Source organism: Balaenoptera acutorostrata, chromosome 6, assembly GCF_949987535.1.
Source record: "Balaenoptera acutorostrata chromosome 6, mBalAcu1.1, whole genome shotgun sequence".
NCBI classification, from domain to species: domain Eukaryota; kingdom Metazoa; phylum Chordata; class Mammalia; order Artiodactyla; family Balaenopteridae; genus Balaenoptera; species Balaenoptera acutorostrata.
In genome coordinates, this window is record NC_080069.1 from 117705778 (window position 1) to 117729828 (window position 24051).

At 49.7% G+C, this 24051-nt stretch overlaps 1 protein-coding gene across 10 annotated transcripts; it reads right to left on the reverse strand.

The window, feature by feature from the left end:
- On the reverse strand, positions 1-24019 carry ST6GALNAC6 (ST6 N-acetylgalactosaminide alpha-2,6-sialyltransferase 6). 10 transcript variants are annotated; one of them, XM_028161908.2, is made up of 8 exons: positions 18774-18922; positions 17568-17622; positions 16666-16777; positions 15544-15634; positions 13019-13198; positions 10591-10997; positions 2231-2338; positions 1-1476 (listed from the first exon to the last, which is right to left on the reverse strand). In XM_028161908.2, the coding sequence occupies exons 4-8, from the start codon at positions 15556-15558 to the stop codon at positions 1275-1277; spliced, it is 912 nt and encodes a 303-aa protein (XP_028017709.1). In that variant the 5' UTR covers positions 15559-15634; positions 16666-16777; positions 17568-17622; positions 18774-18922; the 3' UTR covers positions 1-1274. The 10 variants fall into 10 exon arrangements, with proteins under 10 accessions (XP_028017709.1, XP_028017706.1, XP_028017704.1 ...); XM_028161905.2 differs by having other exon boundaries at positions 16696-16777; positions 17438-17622; XM_028161903.2 differs by having other exon boundaries at positions 17438-17622.
- Between the last annotated feature and the right edge of the window lie 32 nt (positions 24020-24051).

A 24051-nucleotide genomic window follows, 5' to 3' on the forward strand; every position in this document is an offset into this window, starting at 1 on the left:
CGGAGCTTAGGTGTGTTTATTCCTGTACAAATCATTACAAAACCAAGTCTAGGGTAGTCACCGGCCCCCACCCCTTGTCCCAGTGTGCAGTGGCTCACTGCTGGCCTCCTCCTCCTCCGCCTGACTCGTCCCATTCCACAGCCTCCCCCAGTCTTCTCCTCAAGACTCCAGAAGAGCAGGGATTAAACCCACCCCACTGAAGTCCAGCAATAAAGTGCCTGATGTGGAGGGAGGGGACAGAACTCAGGCAACAGCTCCCAGCCCCCTAGGGCATTCCCAGGCCCAGCTGGGGGAGACCCCTGGACTACTCCAGCAGCTGCAGACAAAGGGGCTGCAGGAAACCTCAGTTGGGCTGGGATCCCCCCTCTCTCAGCCCCAAGGGCTCCTCCAACAGGTGGAAAACCTCACTGCTGGATGGCAGAAAAGGGGGCCTGGCTCTTTAAGAGCCACGTTAATGGCAGCTGGGCGGAAGGGCTAAGAAAACAGCTGAAGGTTTGTCCCTTCTTTTCAGAGTCCCCCAAAGCCTGGGAGAGCTTGCGCAAAAATATCCTCAAGTTTCCAGGAGGAGGTGGGGAAGGGAACCCCAGACCCTCAGAGAGCTGAGCCCCCCGGCAAGGGGTGGTGGCTGGAGGGGTCCAATCTTGACGGAGGACAGACCCAAGGTGGTCGTTGGGGGAGGTGGGAGGGTTCTCAGACTCTAGAACCTGACACAGGCAGAAGGATGCCCAGAGAGGGGGCAAGGGGTCTGTCCAAGGCCACTCAGGGCAGAGCCAAGAACCGGACACCAGCCTCCCACGCCTGGAACCCCCCTAACCCCACAGATGCCCCTGCCTGGGCTCCAGACAGCTCCCACCGCCACACAACCTCTTTCTGGCTCTGGGGAGTGAGGGGTCGACACGAGTTCCCAGCTCCTTGGGACAGGACCCCACTGTCCCAACCAATAGGAAGTGATTTGGAGTCCGTCCTGGGGCTCTGAACCAAGGCCTCATGGGAAAGGACACGACATTAGCCTCAGATTACTCAGAAATACCCTGATTGACTATGCTCAGACCCTGACTGGACAAGAAATACCCTCGACACCCGACTAACCACATAGAAGTCCAAATCCCTGATTGGCCAAGAGATACCCCCAGGCCCTGAATGGCTGGAGATTATATCCTCTTCAAGGCCTGAATGGCCAGAAGACACTCTGACCAGCCTTGATTAGCCAGACGATGGCCCTTGGTCGAGCAGCTGGGCAGAGACCCACTTCTCCTGTGTTCCTTGTGAGAGTCTCACAGGCAGGGTGGCCTAGGTCCAGGAGGGGTGGGAGAAGGTGATTCCGTACAGCTGGGCCCAGGACGAGAAGACCCTCTTTTCCGTGATGAAGCGGTGGTGGTTGCCCTTGCGGCTGTGCTCATTCTGGATGTAGGTGACACACTCGTCCGGCCCCTTGGGCTCATAGTAGTGGTAGGGCATGCGCTGCAGGCGGGGCCGCTGGCTGGGGCAGAGCAGATGGGGCCATAAGGGCAAGGTGGGCACCAGCAGGACCCTGCCCTTTCCAGCCCCTGACCTGCTGTAGGGCCTCAGTGGGAGAAATCCCTGCCCATCCCTGGGCCTCAGCTTCCCCATCTGTGAAATGGGTGTAGGACGGACTAGGTGTGTGACTCTCAAACTTTCTTTTTTTCTTTTTTTTTTTTAAAACATCTTTATTGGAGTATAATTGCTTTACTTTTTTTCTTTCTTTCTTTCTTTTTTTAATGCAGTGGAAACTTTTCCTTTTCCCAAGAGGGTGGCAATATGGGGTAGTGGTAAAGACTGTGGGCTCTGGAGCCTGGCCCCTACCCCTTACTGTTCGTGGGAACTGAGGCCACTCACAAAACGTCCTGCTCAGTTTTTCTGTCTATGAAATGGGGAGAATAGTGCACTTATCCCTTAGGGTCACTATAAGGAGTAAATGAGATAATAAAAAGCCATGCTTGGTACATGGTCAGCACTTAGTAAAAAATAGCTGTCACCTGCTGGGCTTTTCATATCGTAATAATGAAAATAGTTATTATTAATATACAAACTCTGGGCTCTGGCTAAGCTTGGGATTGAGGCTCCTGGGGTAGCTCTAAAGAGCCTAGATCTCAGCAGAGCAGTTTGAATTCTATAAAATAGAGGCCCTTGAAGGCACCCCAGCCAAGGTTTCTGGGACCCCAGCTCCACCCTGTGGCCAATGGCTGGGCATCGCCCTGGGGGTGCTCACCTGCAGTAGTCGGGGGGGACCATGCCATAGACGTGCACATGGTCACACAACTCCACCGCAATCACCATGGTGAACCAGCCTGTGCTCAGCCACGAGTGGGACTTTTCCCTGGGGGCAGAGAGGGGTCATGATGAGGGGGCATGCAGGCAGGGAGGAAGGGTCAACCCACACAGAGTTTTCCAGAACTCCTCCCACCCACTCATGGGGCCTTCCCCCCACTTCAGTCACCCCCTGTCCAGCCCTGCTGCAGCAGCAGGGGCAAGCTGGCAGAGGGCAAGCTGTCTGGACAGAGATGAGGGGTGTGGGGACTGCTCCTTTGAGGGGAGGAATAGGAACATAGCATGCTGGGAATTAACTCCTGGGGAGACTGGTCACACCTGGGCAGGCTGGGAGTGACCATGATCACAGAGCATGGTAGGTAGATGCAGTGATGTACATGCTAGGAGCCAACTCCTAAGGGGAGACTAATCAGAGAAGGTCATGCCGGAAGCGGCCACAAGTTCAGAGCAAGGCATAGAACAAGTAACCAAGAACCTCAGGCTGTGCTGCCTGCTACAGCAGTCACTAGCCACATGCGGGCACATGTGAGCACTTGACATGTGGTTAAGATGTGCTGTCAGTGTAAAATACACACTTGATTCCTTAGATAGTATGAAAAAAAGAATGTAGAATATGTCACTGATCATTTTTGATACTGATTACATGTTGAACTGAAAATATTTTGGATATATTTGATTGAGCGTGGTTCTTTGAAAAGTTTAAAAGAAAATAAACCTCTCACAAGACTGACAAAGAAGGGAGAAAAGACACAAATTACCAATATCAAGAATAAAAAAAGAGGATATCATCATAGACCCTGAAGACATTAAAAGAATAATAAGAAAACTGCAAAAAATGACATACATGAATTTGACAATTTAGATGAAATGGGCCAATTCCTTGAAAACCACAAACTACCAAAACTCACTCAAGATGAAACAGATAACCTGAATATCCTATAACTCTTAAAGAAATTGAATTCATAGTTTAAAATCTTCTGAAAAAGAACTCTCCAGGCCAACAGTTTCACTGGTAAATTCTACCAAATATTTAAAGAAGAAATAAAACCAATTCTGTACAATCTCTTCCAGAAAATAGAAGAGAAAATATTTCCCAATTCACTTTCTGAGGCCAACATTACCGTGATACCAAAACTAGGCAAAGACAGTACAAAATAAACTACAGACCAGTATCTCTCATGAACAAAGATACAAAAATCTCAACAAAATATTGCAAATCATATCTAGCAATATATAAAAAGAATAAGACACCCACAACCAAGTGGAGTTTATTCCAGAAATGCAAAGCTGATTCAACATACAAAAATCAATCAATATAATCCATCAGATTAATAATCTTAAGAAAAACCATGTGAGACAATTCTCCAGCCTGTGGAAGGAAAACCACATTCACAGAAAGATAGACAAAATGGAAAGGCAGAGGACTTTGTACCAGATGAAGGAACAAGATAAAATCCCAGAAAAACAATTAAATGAAGTGGAGATAGGCAACCTTCCAGCAAAACAATTCAGGATAATGATAGTGAAGATGATCCAGGACCTCGGAAAAAGAATGGAGGCAAAGACTGAGAAGATGCAAGAAACGTTTAACAAAGACCTAGAAGAATTATAGAACAAACAAACAGAGATGAACAATACAATAACTGAAATGAAAAATACACTAGAAGAAATCAATAGCAGAATAACTGAGGCAGCAGAACGGATAAGTGACCTGGAAGACAGAATGGTGGAATTCACTGCCACGGAAAAGAATAAAGAAAAAAGAATGAAAAGAAATGAAGACAGCCTAAGAGATCTCTGGGACAACATTAAACGCAACAACATTTGCATTATAGGGGTCCCAGAAGGAGAAGAGAGAGAGAAAGGACCAGAGAAAATATCTGAAGAGATTATAGTCAAAAACTTCCCTAACATGGGAAAGGAAATAGCCACCCAAGTCCAGGAAGCTGAGTCCCAAGCAAGATAAACTCAAGGAGAAACACGCTGAGACACATAGTAATCAAATTGACAAAAATTAAAGACAAAGAAAAATTATTGAAAGCAACAAGGGAAAAACGACAAATAACATACAAGGGAACTCCCATAAGGTTAAGAGCTGATTTCTCAGCAGAAACTATACAAGCCAGAAGGGGGTGGCACGATATATTTAAAGTGATGAAAGGGAAGAACCTACAACCAAGATTACTCTATCGAGCAAGGATCTCATTCAGATTCGACAGAGAAATCAAAAGCTTTACAGACAAGCAAAAGCTAAGAGAATTAGCACCACCAAACCAGCTGTACAACAAATGCTAAAGGAACTTCTCTAAGTGGGAAACACAAGAGAAGAAAAGGACCTACAAAAACAAGCCCATAACAATTAAGAAAATGGTAATAGGAACATACATATTGATAATTACCTTAGATGTGAATGGATTAAATGCTCCAACCAAAAGACACAGGCTCGCTGAATGGATACAGAAACAAGACCCATACATATGCTGTCTACAAGAGACCCACTTCAGACCTAGGGACACACACAGACTGAAAGTGAGGGGATGGAAAAAGATATTCCATGCAAATGGAAATCAAAAGAAAGCTGGAGTAGCAATACTCATATCGGATAAAATAGACTTTAAAATAAAGAATGTTATAAGAGACAAGGAAGGACACTACATAATGATCAAGGGATCAATCCAAGAAGAAGATATAATAATTATAAATATATATGCACCCAACATAGGAGCACTTCAATACATAAGGCAACTGCTAACAGCTATAAAAGAGGAAATCGACAATAACACAATAATAGTGGGGGACTTTAACACCTCACTTACACCAATGGACAGATCATCCAGACAGAAAATTAATAAGGAAACACAAACTTTAAATGACACAATAGACTAGATAGATTTAATTGATATTTATAGGACATTCCATCCAAAAACAGCAGATTACACTTTCTTCTCAAGTGCACACGGAAGATTCTCCAGGATAGATCACACCTTGATTCACAAATCAAGCCTCGGTAAATTTAAGAAAATTGAAATCATATCAAGCATCTTTTCCGACCACAATGCTATGAGATTAGAAATCAATTACAGGAAAAAAAAATCAATTACAGGGAAAAAAACGTAAAAAACACAAACACATGGAGGCTAAACAATACGTTACTAAATAACCAAGAGATCACTGAAGAAATCAAAGAGAAAATCAAAAAACACCGAGAGACAAATTACAACGAAAACGTGACGATCCAAAACCTATGGAATGCAGCAAAAGCAGTTCTAAGAGGAAGTTTATAGCTATACAAGCCTACCTCAAGAAACAAGAAAAACCTCAAATAAACAATCTAACCTTACACCTAAAGGAACTAGAGAAAGAAGAACAAACAAAACCCAAAGTTAGTAGAAGGAAAGAAAACATAAAGATCAGAGCAGAAATAAATGAAATAGAAACAAGGAAAACAGTAGCATAGATCAATAAAACTAAAAGCTGGTTCTTTGAGAAGATAAACAAAATTGATAAACCTTTAGCCAGACTCATCAAGAAAAAGAAGTAGAGGACTCAAATCAATAAAATTAGAAATGAAAAAGGAGAAGTTACAACAGACACCGCAGAAATACAAAGCATCCTAAGAGACTACTACAAGCAACTCTATGCCAATAAAATGGACAACCTGGAAGAAATGGACAAATTCTTAGAAAGGTATAACCTTCCAAGACTGAGCCAGGAAGAAATAGAAAACACGAACAGACCAATCACAAGTAATGAAATTGAAACTGTGTGATTAAAAATCTTCCAACAAACAAAAGTCCAGGACCAGATGGCTTCACAGGTGAATTCTATCAAACATTTACAGAAGAGCTAACACCCATCCTTCTCAAAGTCTTCCAAAATACTGCAGAGGAAGGAACACTCCCAAACTCATTCTATGAGGCCACCATCACCCTGATACCAAAACCAGACAAAGATGCTACAAAAAAAAGAAAATTACAGACCAATATCACTGATGAATATATGTGCAAAAATCCTCAACAAAATACTAGTAAACAGAATCCAACGACACATTAAAAGGATCATACACCATGATCAAGTGAGATTTATCCCAGGGATGCAAGGATTCTTCAATATACGCAAATCAATCAATGTGATATACCATATTAACAAACTGAAGAATAAAAACCATATGATCATCTCAATAGATGCAGAAAAAGCTCTTGACAAAAATTCAACACCCATTTATGATAAAAACTCTCCAGAGGGCTTCCCTGGTGGCGCAGTGGTTGAGAATCTGCCTGCTAATGCAGGGGACACGGGTTCGAGCCCTGGTCTGGGAAGATCCCACATGCCGCGGAGCAGCTGGGCCCGTGAGCCACAATTGCTGAGCCTGCGCGTCTGGAGCCTGTGCCCCGCGACGGGGGGGGGCCGCGATAGAGAAAGGCCCGCGCACCGCGATGAAGGGCGGTCCCCGCACCGCGATGAAGAGTGGCCCCCGCTTGCCGCAACTGGAGAAAGCCCTCGCACGAACCGAAGACCCAACACAGCCAAAAATAAATAAATAAATAAATAAATAAATAAGAAAATCCTTAAAAAAAAAAAAAAAAAAAAAAAAAAACTCTCCAGAAAGTGGGCATAGAGGGAATCTACCTCAACATAATAAAGGCCATATATGACAAACCCACAGCAAACATCATTCTCAATGGTGAAAAACTGAAAGCATTTCCTCTAAGATCAGGAACAAGACAAGGATGTCCACTCTCACCACTATTATTCAACATAGTTTTGGAAGTCCTAGCCACGACAATCAGAGAAGAAAAAGGAATACAAATTGGAAAAGAAGTAAAACTGTCACTGTTTGCAGATGACATGATACTATATGTAGAGAATCCTAAAAATGCCACCAGAAAACTACTAGAGCTAATCAGTGAATTTGGTAAAGTTGCAGGATACAAAATTAATGCACAGAAATCTCTTGCATTCCTATACACTAACAACAAAAGATCAGAAAGAGAAATTAAGGAAACAATCCCATTCACCATTGCAACAGAAAGAATAAAATACCTAGGAATAAACCTACCTAAGGAGGTAAAAGACCTGTACTCAGAAAACTATAAGACTCTGATGAAAGAAATCAGAGAGGATACAAACAGATGGAGAGATATACCATGTTCTTGGATTGGAAGAATCAATGTTGTGAAAATGACTATACTATACAAAGCAATCTACAGATTCAGTGCAATCCCTAACAAATTACCAGTGGCATTTTTTACTGAACTAGAACAAAAAAACCTTAAAATTTGTATGGAGACACAAAAGACCCCGAATAGCCAAAGCAGTCTTGAGGGGAAAAAACGGAGCTGGAGGAATCAGACTCCCTGACTTCAGACTATACTACAAAGCTACAGTAATCCAGACAATATGGTACTGGCACAAAAACAGAAATATAGATCAATGGAACAGGATAGAAAACTCAGAGATAAACCCACACACATATGGTCACTTTATCTTTGATAAAGGAGGCAAGGATATACAATGGAGAAAAGACAGCCTCTTCAATAAGTGGTCCTGGGAAAACTGGACAGCTACATGTAAAAGAATGAAATTAGAACACTCCCTAACACCATACACAAAAATAAACTCAAAATGGATTAGAGACCTAAATGTAAGACTGGACACTATAAAACTCTTAAAGGAAAACATAGGAAGAACACTCTTTGACATAAATCACAGCAAGATCTTTTTGATCCACCTCCTAGAGTAATGAAAATAAAAACAAAAATAAACAGATGGGACCTAATGAAACTTAAAAGCTTTGTAAAGCAAAGGAAACTACAATCAAGACGAAAAGACAACCCTCAGAATGGGAGAAAATATTTGCAAACGAATCAACAGACAAAGGATTAATCTCCAAAATATATAAACAGCTCATGCAGCTCAATACTAAAAAACAACCCAATAAAAAAAATGGGCAGAAGACCTAAATAGACGTTTCTCCAAAGAAGACATACAGATAGCCAAGAAGCACATGAAAAGCTGTTCAACATCACTAATTATTAGAGAAATGTAAATCAAAACTACATGAGGTATCACCTCACACCAGTTAGAATGGGTATCACCAGAAAATCTACAAACAACAAATGCTGGAGAGGGTGTGGAGAAAAGAGAACCCTCTTGCACTGTTGGTGGGAATGTAAATTGATACAGCCACTATGGGGAACAGTATGGAGGTTCCTTAAAAAACTAAAAATAGAATTACCATATGACCCAGCAACCCCACTACTGGGCATATACCCAGAGAAAACCATAATTCAAAAAGACACATGCACCCCAATGTTTACTGCAGCACTATTTACAATAGCCAGGTCATGGAAGCAACCTAAATGCCCATCGACAGACAAATGGATAAAGAAGATGTGGTATATATACACAATGGAATATTACTCAGCCATAAAAAGGAACGAAATTGGGTCATTTGTAGAGACGTGGATGGATCTAGAGACTGTCATACAGAGTGAAGTAAGTCAGACAGAGAAAAACAAATATCGTATATTAATGCGTGTATGTGGAACCTAGAAAAATGGTACAGATGAACCGGTTTGCAGGGTAGAAATCGAGACACAGATGTAGAGAACAAACGTATGGACACCAAGGGGGGAAAGTGGAGGGGGTGGTGGGATGAATTGGGAGATGGGGATTGACATATATACACTAATATGTATAAAATAGATAACTAATAAGAACCTGCTGTATAAAAAATAAAAATAAAATTCAAAAATTCAAACAAAAAAAGAAAGAAAAACCATGTGATATCAATTGATGCAGAAAATCATTTGATAAATTCAATATCCAGTAATGATTTAAAAAAACTATTAGCAATCCAGTAAGAGAAGGGAACTTCCTCAACCTGATAACTTTCTCAACCCGCAGTTTCAAAAACCTACAGCCAACATCATATTCAATGATGAAAGACTGAACACTTTCCCCCTAAGCCTGAGACCAAGGCAAGGATGTCTACTCTCACCACTTCCAATACAATTCAATGTTATATTGAAAGTACTAGCCAGTACAATAAGTCAAGTAAAAGAAATAAGAAGCATGCAGATTGGAAAGGAAAAAATAACTGTCCTTATTTGCATGTCCTTACATCATGATCATTTGCACAGAAAATTCCAAAGAATTTACAAGAATCTCCCAGAACCAAGAAGTAAGTTTAGTAGGATTACAGGATACAAGGTCAACAAACAAAAATCTATCATATTTCTACATACTAGCAATGAATAATGGGAAACCAAAAAAAAATTTTTTTAATGCTATTTACAATAGCTCCAAAATTTTAAAAATATTTAGATATAAATCAAACAAAATATGTACAGGATCTATATGTTGGACATATTGAGTTAAATAAAAATATATTAAATTTAATTTCACCTGTTTCTTTTTACTTTTTAAATGTGGCTACTATAAAAAATTTAATTACCTGTGTGGCTTGCATGATATTTCTTTTTTTTTTTTTTTTTTAAGGATTTTCTTTTATTTATTTATTTATTTATTTGTTTATTATTTTTGTCTGTATTGGGTCTTCGGTTCGTGCGAGGGCTTTCTCCAGTTGCGGCAAGCGGGGGCCACTCTTCATCGCGGTGCGGGGACCGCTCTTCATCGCGGTGCGCGGGCCTTTCTCTATCGCGGCCCCTCCCGTTGCGGGGCACAGGCTCCAGACGCGCAGGCTCAGCAATTGTGGCTCACGGGCCCAGTTGCTCCGTGGCATGTGGGATCTTCCCAGACCAGGGCTCGAACCCGTGTCCCCTGCATTAGCAGGCAGATTCTCAACCACTGTGCCACCAGGGAAGCCCTTGCATGATATTTCTATTGGATAGCACTGGCCTAGCTTTTCTAGGGAGATTAGTCAGAGAAGGGCATACTGAGGGTGATGTAGCCTTAGAATAGAGCATGCTGGGAACAACTGTGTGCTTAAAGTAAGATGTGCTGGGAATGGTCAACACTTTCCATGAGGCATGTTATGGGGCAGCTCTCCTAGAAGATGCTAGGAGTAACTGTGCAACCTTAGAGTATGCTGGGAGCCCTAGTCTCTCAGAGCCACTCATGCACCCTGGGGGAGAGGAGGCCATGCAGAGCGTGTTGGAAATGACTCAGGCTAAGAGCTGGACATGAAGCCAACTCCCCTAGGAAACCTGACCAGAAGGTGGCAAGAAGTGACCACACCCTCACAGCAGTGCATGCTGGGAGCAACAGGCCCTCTGGACGGAGCGTGCTGAGAGGGAGCACAGGGCTGGCCAGAGGGAGCGGGCAGGAGGTTGGTACCTGTCCTTGCCTGTCTCACTCCGGAAGAGGTCATCAAACTGGCGCATGCGGCCAAGAGAGACGGCGTAAGCCTCCATATTGGGGAACACCAGGCCTGCCCGCTGGATGACGCGCACCAGGCTGCCCTGGGGCTTCTGCATCTTGTTTGGGGGACCCCAGAAGATGAACACGGTTTCAGGGGTCCGGTTGACGAACTCCTGGGGCCTCCGCAGCACACGGAATACGCTGGAATGGGCCACTACACGGAAGGTGGTCTTGTTGCCCACATCGGCTGAGTAGCCCGTGGTGGGTGCGTCATTCATGCGGATTGTGCACTCGGCCCGCTCGATCTCAGGGCCCAGCTTGGTGCCCAGCAGGTGGCTGGAGCTGGTGACAATCACACACTGGTGGCACCGGGAGGGCAGAGTCTGGGGGGTAAGGAAAGCCAACACTGTTATGACCACTCAGTGCCAGGCGCTGTGCTCCGTACATCTAGGCCTCCAGGAAGCAGGAATTACGATGTTCATTTTAAAGACAGGGAGACTGAGGCCCATTCATTCAACATTCAACAAATCTTTACAGCAAGCTGGCTAATGGCCAAGTACAAGGGACAGAGCAATGAACAAAAGAGACCCCACACCTGGCTTCAAGAAGCTCACGGCTGGGGAGACATGGTGTACAAGTAAACGATAAAATAATGCCAGGTGGTAAGTTAAACACGCTGGGAAGGAAATAAAATAGGGGCAGGGGATCAAGAGTGGCAGGAATGAGGGCTGCTCTAGAAAAGTCACCTGGGGAGGCCTCTCTGAGCTGACACCTGAAGGATGAAAAGGAACCATGCAGGGGAAAGTATTCAAGCAGGAGAAACAGCAAGACCAGAGGTTCTGATGTGGGATGACCATGGTGTGTTGAGAAGCAAATGAAGGCTGCTCGGTTGGGGCAGAGTTAAGGAACAGAAGAACAGGACAGCCATGCGGGGATGTCGCCAAAGTCATACAGCAGAGGAGTGCAGGGCTAGGATTTGAACCCAGGTCTATATGGCCACGGAGCCCCAGCCTCAGCCTCCCCAGAGAAGACATCCTCCCCAATGCACCCATGACATTTCCACATCACCCATGAACAGGACACCACCTTGTCAGTAGGCAAGGGTGTGGAGGCTGCCCTGAGCCTCTGTTTCCACATTGGTGAAATGAACGGGTTGGAACCACAAGCTATCTGAAGCCTATTTTCTGCCCATGGAATTCCCATGCACCCTTCAAGGCTAAGCTCAGGTGCCACCTCCTCCAGACAGCCTTCCCTGAGCCCTTACTCTAAGATCAAGCAACATGTCCCAGGTACCTCAACTGATGGCTTTGCCAGCTTTCCTGAGCTCCTCCTTTCTGGCTTCTCCTATCAGGCTGGAAACAGCTGCAAGCCAAGCTCTGTCTCATTCCCTTCCACATTGCCCACACTCAAGCCATTCCACTTTCTCCCAGGTTCCACCTTTTAAATTTCTCTTTCAAGGGTCCTTAGGGTAGAAAAAGTCTCAACTGGGAGTTGATCTGTCTCTAAACACCTGCTAATGGGCCCTTTTCCAGTGAGAGTATGTTCATAGCCCCAGGACCAACACACTGTATGCAAAGACCCCGAGAGATTTATGAGGGTTTTAGTGAGGCAGGAGAGAGAGGTAGGCAGGGCCTGGGGAGACCTCCTCCTAGAAGGTGGAGTCCATGCTTGAGGCCAATAATTTTCTCCCTGACCCCAGGGAAAACATTAGGGCTCAGAGGACTACAGGGTGAACTCCAGAAACACAACCTGAGTTTCATGGTTACCCAAGGCCAACAGAAGCCCCAGAATGACTTTTGGCCTCTTGACACAGCTGTAGTTCATCAGGCATTGGGGCAATACCCTGGCTCCTCCCCTCCCTTGCTGTGTGGCCTTGGGCAAGTGACTTCACCTCTCTGAGCCTCAATTTCCTCATCTCTTCAAGGGAGATAACGCTAACCTCACTGGGCTGGTATGAGGATTACTGCTGGTCACAGTGCCCAGTGCACAGCAGGCAACTGACAATGGGCAGCCATTATTGTTACTGTTGTTGTGTTGTCAAGTACCCTAGTGTCCTGCTCCAAAAGCCTATGTAGACTCCCATGCAGAGACAGAGATCAGTGAAAACCAGAGAGACTTTTCCAAAGGGATTCTGACTCAGGAGATGATAGGATATTAGCACTAAGGGTGGGACCTTGGAGAAAACTGAGGCCCAGAGAGAGACAGGGTACTTGTCTGAGGTCACACAGCAAACAAGGGGCTGAAGGCACTAGACTCTTGGGATTCACCCTTTCCTTTAGGAGGGATGGTGGAAGTACAGAGAAGAGGTGGAGGAGAAGAAGGAGGTGGGAGCAGCGATGGTGGGCAATGGGGAGGATTAGTCTCCAGGCAGCTCCCAGGGAGCTTCCCAAAGCAGCTGCCCTACCTTGTTGCCGAGAATGGGGGTGTAGCCGTCCGTGATGCTCCACTTCTTGAGGTTGACGGGCCGGCGGCTACGGCCCCGCAGGGAGCCATAATGAAAGACTTCATTGGCACTGTTGGAGCTGTAGAGGATGAGGATGGTGATGAGGGCAAAGAGGATCACGAACACTGCTGACCGCTGCTCCTGGAGAGGGGAGAGGCCAGTGAGGGCCCGGCTGCCCGGCAGGCTCCTTGCCACCTACCATGCCTGCTCTTTATTCCAGACCAGTTCAGGCACTACCTCCCCCAGGAAGGCCTCCTCCAGCCCCCTGAGCACCGCCTACCACAGCACCAATCACACTGCATTCAAAGAGCCGTCCCCCTCGATTAAACCATGAGTTCTGAGGGCTGGGACTGAGTCAGCCTTAATCCCCACTGTATCTCAGCTCCCAGGGCAGGGCCCAGAGCACAGAAGCTTCTCAGGGTTTGCTGGATTAGATTGGAAGTGCGGGTCAGAACGATCCTTCCAGCTGCAGCTGGAAGGATACTTGGAGACAGGTGGGACATTCCAACAAGAGGGTCTAGGTCTTCCCCAAACAGTAACTCTTTATAAATGTTTACCATTCATTTAAACCTGAAGGGAAAGGATCTGGTCAGGAATCAGGATGCATGGGTATCAGTACACCAACATATGGCAAAGGGCAGGAAAGTGATACTTGAAGTGTCCACTGTTATTTATTTGCCTGGGGTCTGCAAGGCTAGGTGGGACCCGGGAGTCCTGGCTCCTTGTGCTGAGCCCCCTGGGCTGGTTATTAATGTACTGCTTCTCAGCTCCAGGTTTACTCTTTTTGCCTGCTCTGTGAAAATGGATCTGGGCCCTTTACGTGTTTTTCCTTGCCAGTGAACTGCATAATAAACTTTGTCAGTAGAGGGCGCTGGAGAGACATGTCAGGAGGAAGGGAGTTTGCTTCCTGGTTCTGGGGGCTTTGGGCCTGGTGCTGGTGCACTTGCTTCTACAGTGCGCATGGCTTCTCCCAGTGGCCAGCAGCTTCCTCCAGCATCCAGCCTCAGGCAGTTTTGAAGCAGAGTGCTTCTGATTCCTGCTGCGACCACAGCTTCTCCAGAGTTGTGCTCATGTGGCACACTCAAGCACCAGCAACACCCAAAAAACATAAGCTTCCCCTTCCTGGAGCAGTTTTTTTTGTTTGTTTGTTTTTGTTTTTAATAGGAATTGCTATCTATCTATTTATTTATTTATTGCTATTTATTTATTTAGGCTGTGTTGGGTCTTCGTTGCTGTGAGCGGACTCTCTCTAGTTGCGGCAAGCGGGCTTCTCATTGCGGTGGCCTCTCCCGTTGCGGAGCACAGGCTCTAGGCCAGCGGGCTTCATACTTGTGGCTTGCAGGCTCTAGAGCACAGGCCCAGTAGCCGTGGCACACGGGCCCAGCTGCTCCACGGCACGTGGGATCCTCCCGGACCAGGGCTCGAACCCGTGTCCCCCGCGCTGGCAGGCGGACCCCCAACCACTGAGCCACCAGGGAAGTCCCCGGGAAGCCCCCTGGAGCAGTTTTACCTGATGCTTGAAGTGTCTCTTGGGAGTTACCTCCTGTGAACAGCCTTCCCTGTAGCCTAGCAGGTGGATTTATGACAACTTCCACAGCACAGCACCACAGTGAGTTCTCTGCCATCCAGTGGTGGGCCATAGCTGTGCCCTCTCCAGCCCAGCAAGGCCTGGGTCTCAACCCTGAGTGTGATAGCAGCTCCTTTTTTTTTTTTTTTGGCCGTGCCACACGGCTTTCAGGATCTTAGTTCCCCAACCAGAGATCGAACCTGGGCCCCAGCAGTGGAAGCACCAAGTCCTAACGACTGGAAATTCCCAGTGGCTGCTCCTTATACCTGCTAGTCCTGTATTCTGTAGAGTTCGAATCCCCTGTTACTCCAATGCTCAATTATAATTAATAATTCTTTATATTAAACTTTCTCTATTCAAATTACTGTGTGGTTTCTCTTTCTGGATTGGACCCAGACACACCCAGATCACCCCACCCCCAACCCCCAGGCTCTGCCAAAGCTGTAGTGCAGCTAGGAAAGGGGTGTGCAGGGCCAGGCACATAGTAGGTGCTCAGGAAAGCATAAATGAATGGATCATAGGGAACCCTGACACCCTCAGAGTGATGCTCACAATATCATGTCATTTTTGACTCTGATCACTGCCCCCTCTCCCAACCTCCCATTCACCTTCACTCCCCACCCCCACCCCCTGCACAGCACTCCACAGTCACCTTCCTGGCCAATCCTTTACCACAGATGGACCAGTCAAGCCTAGGAGGACAGAGGTGGACCTGGGCCCAGAGAGAGGCAGGAGCTTGCCCAGGCCACACAGATCAGTGGCCAAAGCAGGGCTCACACCAGGGTCTCCCAGGCATCAGCAGCTTCTTGGCAGGGAAGAGAGACTTGTAGTGCCTGGGTCTGAGGCAGGTCCAAAGGAGCCCATTTCACGGAGGGAAATAAGAAGCTGAGATGGGGACAAGAAATGAAGGGGGACTTACTTTGTTGCTACTCATCTCTCTCCGGCGTCTGCTGAGGGGCAGGGGCCAGCGTCCTGCAGGTGGCCCAGGGGGCAGGGGTGTGGGGTCACACCTGCAAGCCACAGAAAGAGTTATGGCCTGGGTGCCCTCCCCCAAGTCCAGCTGGTCCTAGGCTACACCCTCCCCACCCCTGCCAGCCCTCCTACCCACCCATGACTTCAAGGCTCAGGGCTGTACCCATTTTGCAGGTGGAGACAGTGAGGCCCAGAAAGGGCAGGAACTGGCCTGATGTCATACAGCCAGGTGGTGGCAAAGCCCTGCCTCTCTCCCTGCCCGTGCACTCTCCCACTCCGCTCGAAGGCAGCTGGCAGGCCTAAAACTGGCTCCCCTGCTGGGGGGGCCTGCCCCCCACCCAGCAGGAGCCCCATTCACATCCCTACTCTAAACCCTGTCTTATGTTCCTGAGGCCTGGGAATAACATTCCTCGTAGGTCCAAACTCCTCTACACTCATACCCTTCCAGGTCTTTCATAAACTGGCCCCTCTGACTAGGACACCCTCCACAATGTTGTTCATGCCCACTCATCCTCCCAGCCTGAGGTGGGCCAGGAATGTCCCCTGCGTGCCACCTCCCCGCTGAGTGCTCTCTGAGGTCGCAGCCGGCACAGGGCCTCACATTCTCTGCTGTGTCTCCCGAGCCCTGGAGATGGGTGCAGGAGGACTGCTGAATGACTTCATTCTTATCTTTTTTTTCCCCTTTGACTTTGTTCATTAATAAGTAAGATCTTGGGCTTCCCTGGTGGCGCAGTGGTTGAGAATCTGCCTGCCAATGCAGGGGACACGGGTTCGAGCCATGGTCTGGGAAGATCCCACATGCCGCGGAGCAACTAGGCCCGTGAGCCACAACTACTGAGCCTGCGTGTCTGGAGCCTGTGCTCCGCAACAAGAGAGGCCGCGATAGTGACAGGCCCGCGCACCGCGATGAAGAGTGGCTCCCGCTTGCCACAGCTGGAGAAAGCCCTCGCACAGAAACGAAGACCCAACACAGCCAAAAATAAATAAATAAATAATTTAAAAAATAAGTAAGATCTTGGGGGTTAAGGGCTCAGACTCATCTGTCCAATGGTTATAATCACAGCCCCACCCTGGGGCGCGGTGGGCTCCGGGACCATACAAGCCCAGCTCTGCTCCTCACTCCCCAACGGCTCCCCCATCCACGCAGGACGCAGCTTCTCTGCAGATCTCAATTTCCCCACCTGTCAAAAGGGAGTAAGTACTTGTGTCCAGCCACCTCCAGCAGATTCGAGGCCAGAAGGCACTAAAGGAAGGAGAGTGCGCAGAGAGAGAAACTGGGGCCCAGGAGCTCCCCAGCTCCGTCCTTCCCTCCAGGGGCCTCCCATCTCCCGCCACTATCTCCGCCCCCTGACCTAGCAGCTGTTTACTCCTACACCGCCACCAGGAATAGCCAGAGAACCCCAGGCCAAAGGAGGTGCCCCCACGCCGCTCCTGATTGGTTGGGTCTTAACCCCGCCCACCACCCAACCCCGCCCCCTCTCCGCGGGCTCCCCCTCCTCCCAAGCCCAGCTTCAGATTTCTCCGCAGCCAGCCTTCAAAGCCAGGCAGGGAGGCCCCCCGGACTCTCATGGAGACTCTCACAGTCCAGTCCAGTCCCTGCGGCACAGATCAGGAAACTGCGGCTCATCAGAAGGGAAGAGCAGCTTGTTCTTAGACTCATAGCCCGTTAAGGCAAAAGTCATCCAGATCCCTGGGTAGTCCCCATCTACCCTGACGCCTCTAGCATTCCAGCTGCCTCTCTGAGCTGCGCCTCCCCTCTCACTACCCTTTCCTTCGGATGCCCCAAGCTCCAGACACACTAGAGCACTCCAGTTCCCAGGCCCACGCCCCCACTTTCCCACCTTTGCCTGAGCAGTGCCCTCAGCCAGGACCACTGTCCCCCTGGTCAGGCCCGTCACAGTCCTGCTCTGAGAAGACCATGGTCAGTACAGCATCTCATGTTCAAGTGCGAATCCCGGTTCCACCACTTACTGGCTGAGGGGCCTCGGGCAAGCCATGTGACCTCTCTGAGTCTCAGTTTCCTCATCTGTGAAATGGAATAATAAGAGTAGGTAACTCACAATGTTGTTAGAAGGATTCAAGCAGATGTGGCAAGGGAAGCACAGGATTTGAAAGTGCTTGATCAGTGCCAGCAGCTGTTAGTTTTGTGGTTATTCATTGTTCAAGGCCTGCCTCTCCACGAGCTTGCCAGAGAAACACTCCCCTGCCCTCTGATGCATGGCCCAGCAACTTCCCTCTAATATCAATAAATGCGGAGCCTTTGCTAAGCATCACCCACTCACTGAATCTTCCTGGCAATTCTGCACAGCAGGGGCTCTTATCCCCATTTCACAGATGAGGAGACCGAGGTTCAGAGAGGCAAAGTGCCTTGCAGAGCTGTCCAGAGCCTGCTGGGGTGCCTTATTTCCCGGCTTGTTTCCAGGGAGCAGCCCAGGGCTGAGCCTGACTGGATCCCTCTCAAGGATCTCCCAGGGCTGGAATTGACCAGAGGCCACTGAGTGGTTCCCAGCACCTGGCCCAGCACCGGAGAGCAGGACTGTTGGGAGCGACTTGCTCAGGCTAGGGAGGCAGCAGCCCATAGCTCTGAGCCAGGATCGTGGACTCAGCCCCAAGGTGGACCAAGCCGGAGGGCTGAAACCGCGAGCTCAGGCTATGGGGCCACACCCTGCCCTCTGTTTGGGGGCTTTGCTTCTCCCAGCTCGGGGAGTCCTCCTTCAGGCTTGGGACGCCCCCACGAGCCGCGTGGGAGGAGAGCTCACGGGAGAAGGGGGAGGGAGGCTCCTAATTCCAAATGGGGGGCGCCAAAACCGTGGGTGCACCTAGGAGGGGGACGACTCACCCTCTGCGCCCCGCTTGCGCTGAACCCCCCAACTCCAGCACTCCGGGGGGTACGGAGCTCTAGCCTCAGCTGGGAAGAGAAGGGAGGCAGGACGGCGGCAGGGTCCCCGATCTCTAATGGGGTAGTCAGCGGCAGGAGGCCCCGCGAACCCCGCGACAGCCCTTGGGCGCGGGGACCGGGATCTCCAGGCGCGGTTGCCAAGAGTGAGTGGGTCTACGGGAGCCCCCGGGGCCCCCATATCAATCTCCATCCCCAGCGGCTCCTGACGGCCCCCCCACCTCCAGGGGCGCAGGCAGCGACCCCCTCCCGCTGCCCGCCCCCGCGCGGCGCCAGCTCACCTCCCCCGGGGAGCGCCCGGCTCCCCGCGACCCCCGAGCCCCCTCACATGGCGCCGGGAGCCAAGAGCCAGGGTCCGCGCCACTCTGGCCGCCCAGGCCCCGCCGCAGCCCCGGCCCGCCGGGTCCTAGCGCCGCCGCTCGCCTCTCGCCGGTTCAGGCCTGGGAGGCGGGCGGAGCCTTGGGGGGCCGCGGGTGGCCCCGCCCCTGGGCGGTGCAGGCGGGGATGGGTGAGGGGCGGACGAGCCCCGGCCCGGGGCACCCGAGCGCCGCGCTTACTCCTCTGGGCAGCCTGTAGTGACAATGACAATAACAACAGTCTTCCGGAGAACATTTAGTGTGGGTCAGGCCCACTTCTACCTCGCTTTATTGTTACCACGACGGGGATGGGGAAACTGAGTCCCAGAGCACACTGCGCTTGGAATCAGTTGAGTTTCTCCCTGGGCATCCCTACCTCGGGCCTCCAGAGCCCTGCACCCAGTAGTCACCCTGGGTGAACTCAGGGATCCACTCTTGGATTCAAGTTCAGCCCTGCCATCTACTAGCTGTGTGGCCTTGGCACGTTACTTATGCTTCCCCTGCTTCCAGGAAATAGGGAGAACAACCTCACAGGGTGTTGTAAGGATTAAAAATGTTACATTACTTCTTATAATAATTGTGGTATTCATTACATCATTTTATGCGATAGTGAAAAATAACTTAAGTAGCCTGGACAGCTGGTTAAATGAACAAAGACACAGCCCCGCTAAGATGAATGATGCAGATCAATAGGCACCAACAGGAAGAGATGTCCAGGATATTTACAGGATATGTAATAAGTGAAGAAAGCAAGTTTTTAAAATGCATCTCTATAATCACTTTGGAAAACAAAGCTGGAAAATTTTGCATTCTGCTCCCAGGTATATACCCTGGAGAAATTCTTGCACATGTATGTAACAAAGCTCATAGCAGCAATGCTTAAAATAATACAAAACTGGAAACAACTCATATAGCTATCAAGGAGAATGGAATTTTTTTATTGCATTATGATATGTTCACATGGTGAAATATTATATAGCAGGGGTGGGGGGGAATGACATGGATGAAACTTACAGACATGAGGAGTGAAAAAGCCAAGTCCTGGAAGACAAATGAAACTACACAACATACTGTTTAAGCATACAGCAGGCAGTAGGCCGCCTGTCATAGGACAGGAGATAGTTTTGCCTATCAGAGTGATTAAAGTTTTAAAAGCAAAAGTCAAGAGTACAGCAGTCTCTGTGGGGAGGGATGAGGGAGAGGAGAAGAAAGGCAGGGGTGTGCAAGTTATAATAACAAAGGTCTCGTCTTTAAGTGGGACATGAGTTCAAGAGGTTCATTACATGTGTTTTATTTTTACAAGTATAATGCATGCCATCATTCGGGTGTAACACAGTATTTTAAAAGGTGAAAAAAAGAAGAAAGATAAGTCAAATAAAAATAGATACTTTTGCCCGTCGTAGTGATTAAAGTGTCAATAGTGGTTATTTCTCGAATGATAAGATTATGGGCTGCTGTCTTCTTTTGGCTTAGCTGTATTTTCCAAAATTTTTAAGATAATGGTCAATGTTTTTATATTTAAAATTTTATTTTTAATATAAAAAATGAACTGCATGTATAGCATGATTCCTTTTTTTCTACAACTATCTATGCATATATGTTTGTAAATGCACACAAAGGCTTCTGGAAGAATCCACTCAGGACTACTGGCAGTAGTTTCCCCTGGAGAGTGGATATGGGGAGAATGGGGTAGGTGCTATTTTCACTTTCTGCTTCATAAACTTCCGGGTGGTTTGCATTGGACTAATTTGGGAAGTTAATACCACTTTGTTTTTAATTAAAACAAAAGTCAGGGGGCCCCCAAGGTCCAGCCTCCAGGCCATGGAGGCACTGCCCACCAGGCAGTGCGGGGGGGTGGGGGGGTGGGGAGTGCAAACAGCCGCGGGTGCATGCAAGGCTTCCTGCCCCCCTGGTGTCCACCTCCATCTGCTTCCTGAGCCTCAGCCCCATCCTCAACCCAGCCCTCCTCGGCACCTGACCCACCCTGCTGGCCACAGGACAGAAAACCACAGAGCAGGAGGGCCGGCAGTCAGGCAGGACACCTGATGAACGTAACTGCTGGGAGCTCAGAGAACGGGAGCCCCTTGCTTGAGGTCACAGGCAGGTTAGAGGCGAGGGGTGGAGGCACCCAATCCACCCCTCGCCCTTCTCCCAGCTCCAGGCCAGTGACCTAGACTCCGGAAATAAAAGGGTGCCGCAGCCCAGCTCCTGGACCAAATCCGGACCTGGAGCTCCCCCGTCAGGCCTGCCGTGTCTCTGGGGCCAGGCTTGCTCCAGGAGGCTCTGCTCTAGGGCTAGCTTCCCTTTCCTGGGCCCCAAGAACAATAACAACCATTTCCATAATATTAACAAGGGGACTTCCCTGGCGGTTCATTGGTTAAGACTCTGCACTTCCACCGCAGGAGGCACAGGTTTGATCCCTGGTCGGGGAACTAAGATCCTCCATGCCTCGCGGCACGGGCCAAAATAATAACAACAACAACAACAACAACAACAACAACAAGGATACGAAAACCCACACAGCTCCATGTGTGTCGGGTGCTTTCTCCTGTGCTAATAAGCACTTTGCAAACATACCTCGCTGAATCCTTAAAATAACCTATGGGCACTGCTGTTACTCCCACTTTCCAGAGGGAGAAAATGAGGCACAGAGAGTACAGAGGTGCCCGAGCTGGGATTCCCGCAGACCTGTCGGCTGAATAACCACAAGCCTTTCTGCCCCCTGGAAGCCCCAGGCCTGCCTCACACGCACGCCAGGGCCTTCACGGACGGCAGGTTGCGGCCAATCCCGGCGCTGCTCCCCGACCCTGCCTGCAGCTGGGCAGCCGGTCCCCCGCCCCGGAGTCGCTCCCCCATGGTCTGATGGAGGTGGCCTATGCTTCAGCCCTTCCTGCCCCAGGATGGGGGTCCAGGGTGTGACTCTCCCCTTCTCACCCCTTAGCAATCTTTACACTGTTAGGTTTCTTCCCTTCCATGGGATACTGGAAAAAGCCCTCAGAGGCCTCTGGGCAGTGGGTCTGGAACCAGGAAGTACTTGGTTCTTCTCAGACAGAGGCTGGAGCGGTCAGGCTGTCCCAGGTGACGCCGGACATGGGTGCCCACCAGTACCTAGGAGAACCAAGGTTCCTGTCCTCACCTGGCTAGATGAGGTTTGAATGTGAGTTCCTGACCTGGCCCGAAGTTCCTTCTGAGGAGAGGCTCCTTAAGATACCTCCAGGCTATGAGACTCACCCAGCTTCCCCTCTGTCCTCAGGAGGAAGCAGAGGGGGTCCCCAGCAGGCCTGCTGAGGAGACAAAGGAGCCTGGGGGTGACAGGAAAACAGAGGCCCAACGAGGGGCTGCACGCCAAGGTGCCCCTCCAGACACACTCCTCAGGGCTGGGAGGTGGCTCCTGTCCCCCAACTCACCTCCCGGAAGCTGTAGGAACTGCAGTGGCAGAGAAGGGGGTCCAGAGAGCTGTCAGCAGGCCCAGATCCAGTCACCAGTCACCTTCATCTGCCTGGAGGAAGTAGCTGGTGGATCGTCCCTGCCGGGTCACCAACCCAGAAACACAATACTTGGGCCAACACAGAAATAAACATCTCACCCACCCAAGGGCAGGCCCAAGACAGAGATGCCTCTGTGCACTGGGCCCCAAGGGCTGGGCCAGCATCTCCCAGGCGATGGCACAGGAGGAGGAGGCAACCTGCTGGGAGGGGGTGGAGTTGGAGTCCTAGCAAACCCAGCAGACGCTGGGCCTTGCAGACGGCGGATGACGCGGTGAGCAGACACAGCTGATGGGAGTGGGAAGTCTTCCTGCCCAACTATCACCACCGAGGAGGGCAGGGCTGGGTGAGCAAGGGTGACCCCATTGAAAATGATGGCTCCCACATATCAAGTGCCAGCCCTGGGGACAGGCACTTTACGGATGCCATCTCTCCCAGTTTGTACCATCCCGTGAGGTAGGGACTACTTTAGTACCTTTTACACACGAGGGAGGCACTAACCTGCCTGGGTCCCGCAGCAGGAAGTAGAGCCAGAACGAGGCCAGGTCTGACTCCAGAGCCCTCCCTCTGGGCCCAAAGTTCCCCCACCAACCCCTCTGCCTGCCAGGTTACATTCCCCCCTTACCTCTGCCCAACACCTGCTCACAAGCACTCGCCGGCTGCTGGGCCAGCAGCTGTGGCTCAGCTGCCAGCCTGCTCCCTCCCAAGGGCGTGCTCCCTGCCCCCCAGCCCAGGGCTCTCCTCCCACGCCTGCAGAGGCTTCTGGGCCCACCTGGCACCCAGTAGGGGGAGGCAGGGCACAAAAGGCAGGTGGGCCAGGTGCCAGGTCTCCAGTCTCTCCTGAGAAGGCTGGGGGTGGGAGAGGGACTGTCCTGGGTCACCCAGACTCCCTGGCACAGATGGTTACATGATTTGTGAGGTCTAGTGCAAAAGGTGCAGCCCCTTGTTAAAAAAAAAAAAAAGAAGAAGAATTTCAAGTGCCAACAGCAGAACGCTGAGCTAAGCGTGGGGCCCCGGGGCAGTTTCTGCACAGGTCACCAGCCAATGAAGTGGCCAAGCCCCGAAGCTGGAAGCTAGAACCCTAGGGCTCCATCCCAGCTGACAGCCTGGGGTCCCGGCCCTCCATTAGTCTCCTGGTCTCCAGAAGAGGGAGGGAGGGAGGAAGGAAGTTAGGAGGGAAGAAGGGAGGAGGGGGGGTGAAGCCTCCGTGGGCTTTTTCCAGCCCCCTGGTGCAGGGCCCAGACACTCAGGCGCAGCTCTCAGACCTTGGATTGCACCCTGGCTCGGCCAAGCAGCTTCATCTCACCTGTAAAATGGGCTATAACTCTAACCCACCCCAGCGTGGCTGTACACCCTTGCTACCTGTTCATCGGTGGATGTGATTTTCCACTTTACAGGTGACCAAACTGATACTCAGAGAAGGAAGGCCCCAGGCCTGCCCTCCTCCTTCCTTTCTAGCAGTGTAACCAACCCCAGAGTTAACTGGGAATTTAACTGGCAAGGCCAGTGGAATTTGACCCTGGACCAGGAAGGCAACATGATGTGGAAGAATTTCCTCCCACCCTGACTCTCCTCCCACTGGGTACAGGGTGGGGATCCCATGGAAGCCTCTGAGCTGGGGTGTTCCCTGGGTCAAGTGCAGTCATGGGGTCAGACTCCCTGACCTGGTGGGGAAGTGGGTAGGTTCCTGGGGAAGAAACATGCAGGCAGATTAAGTG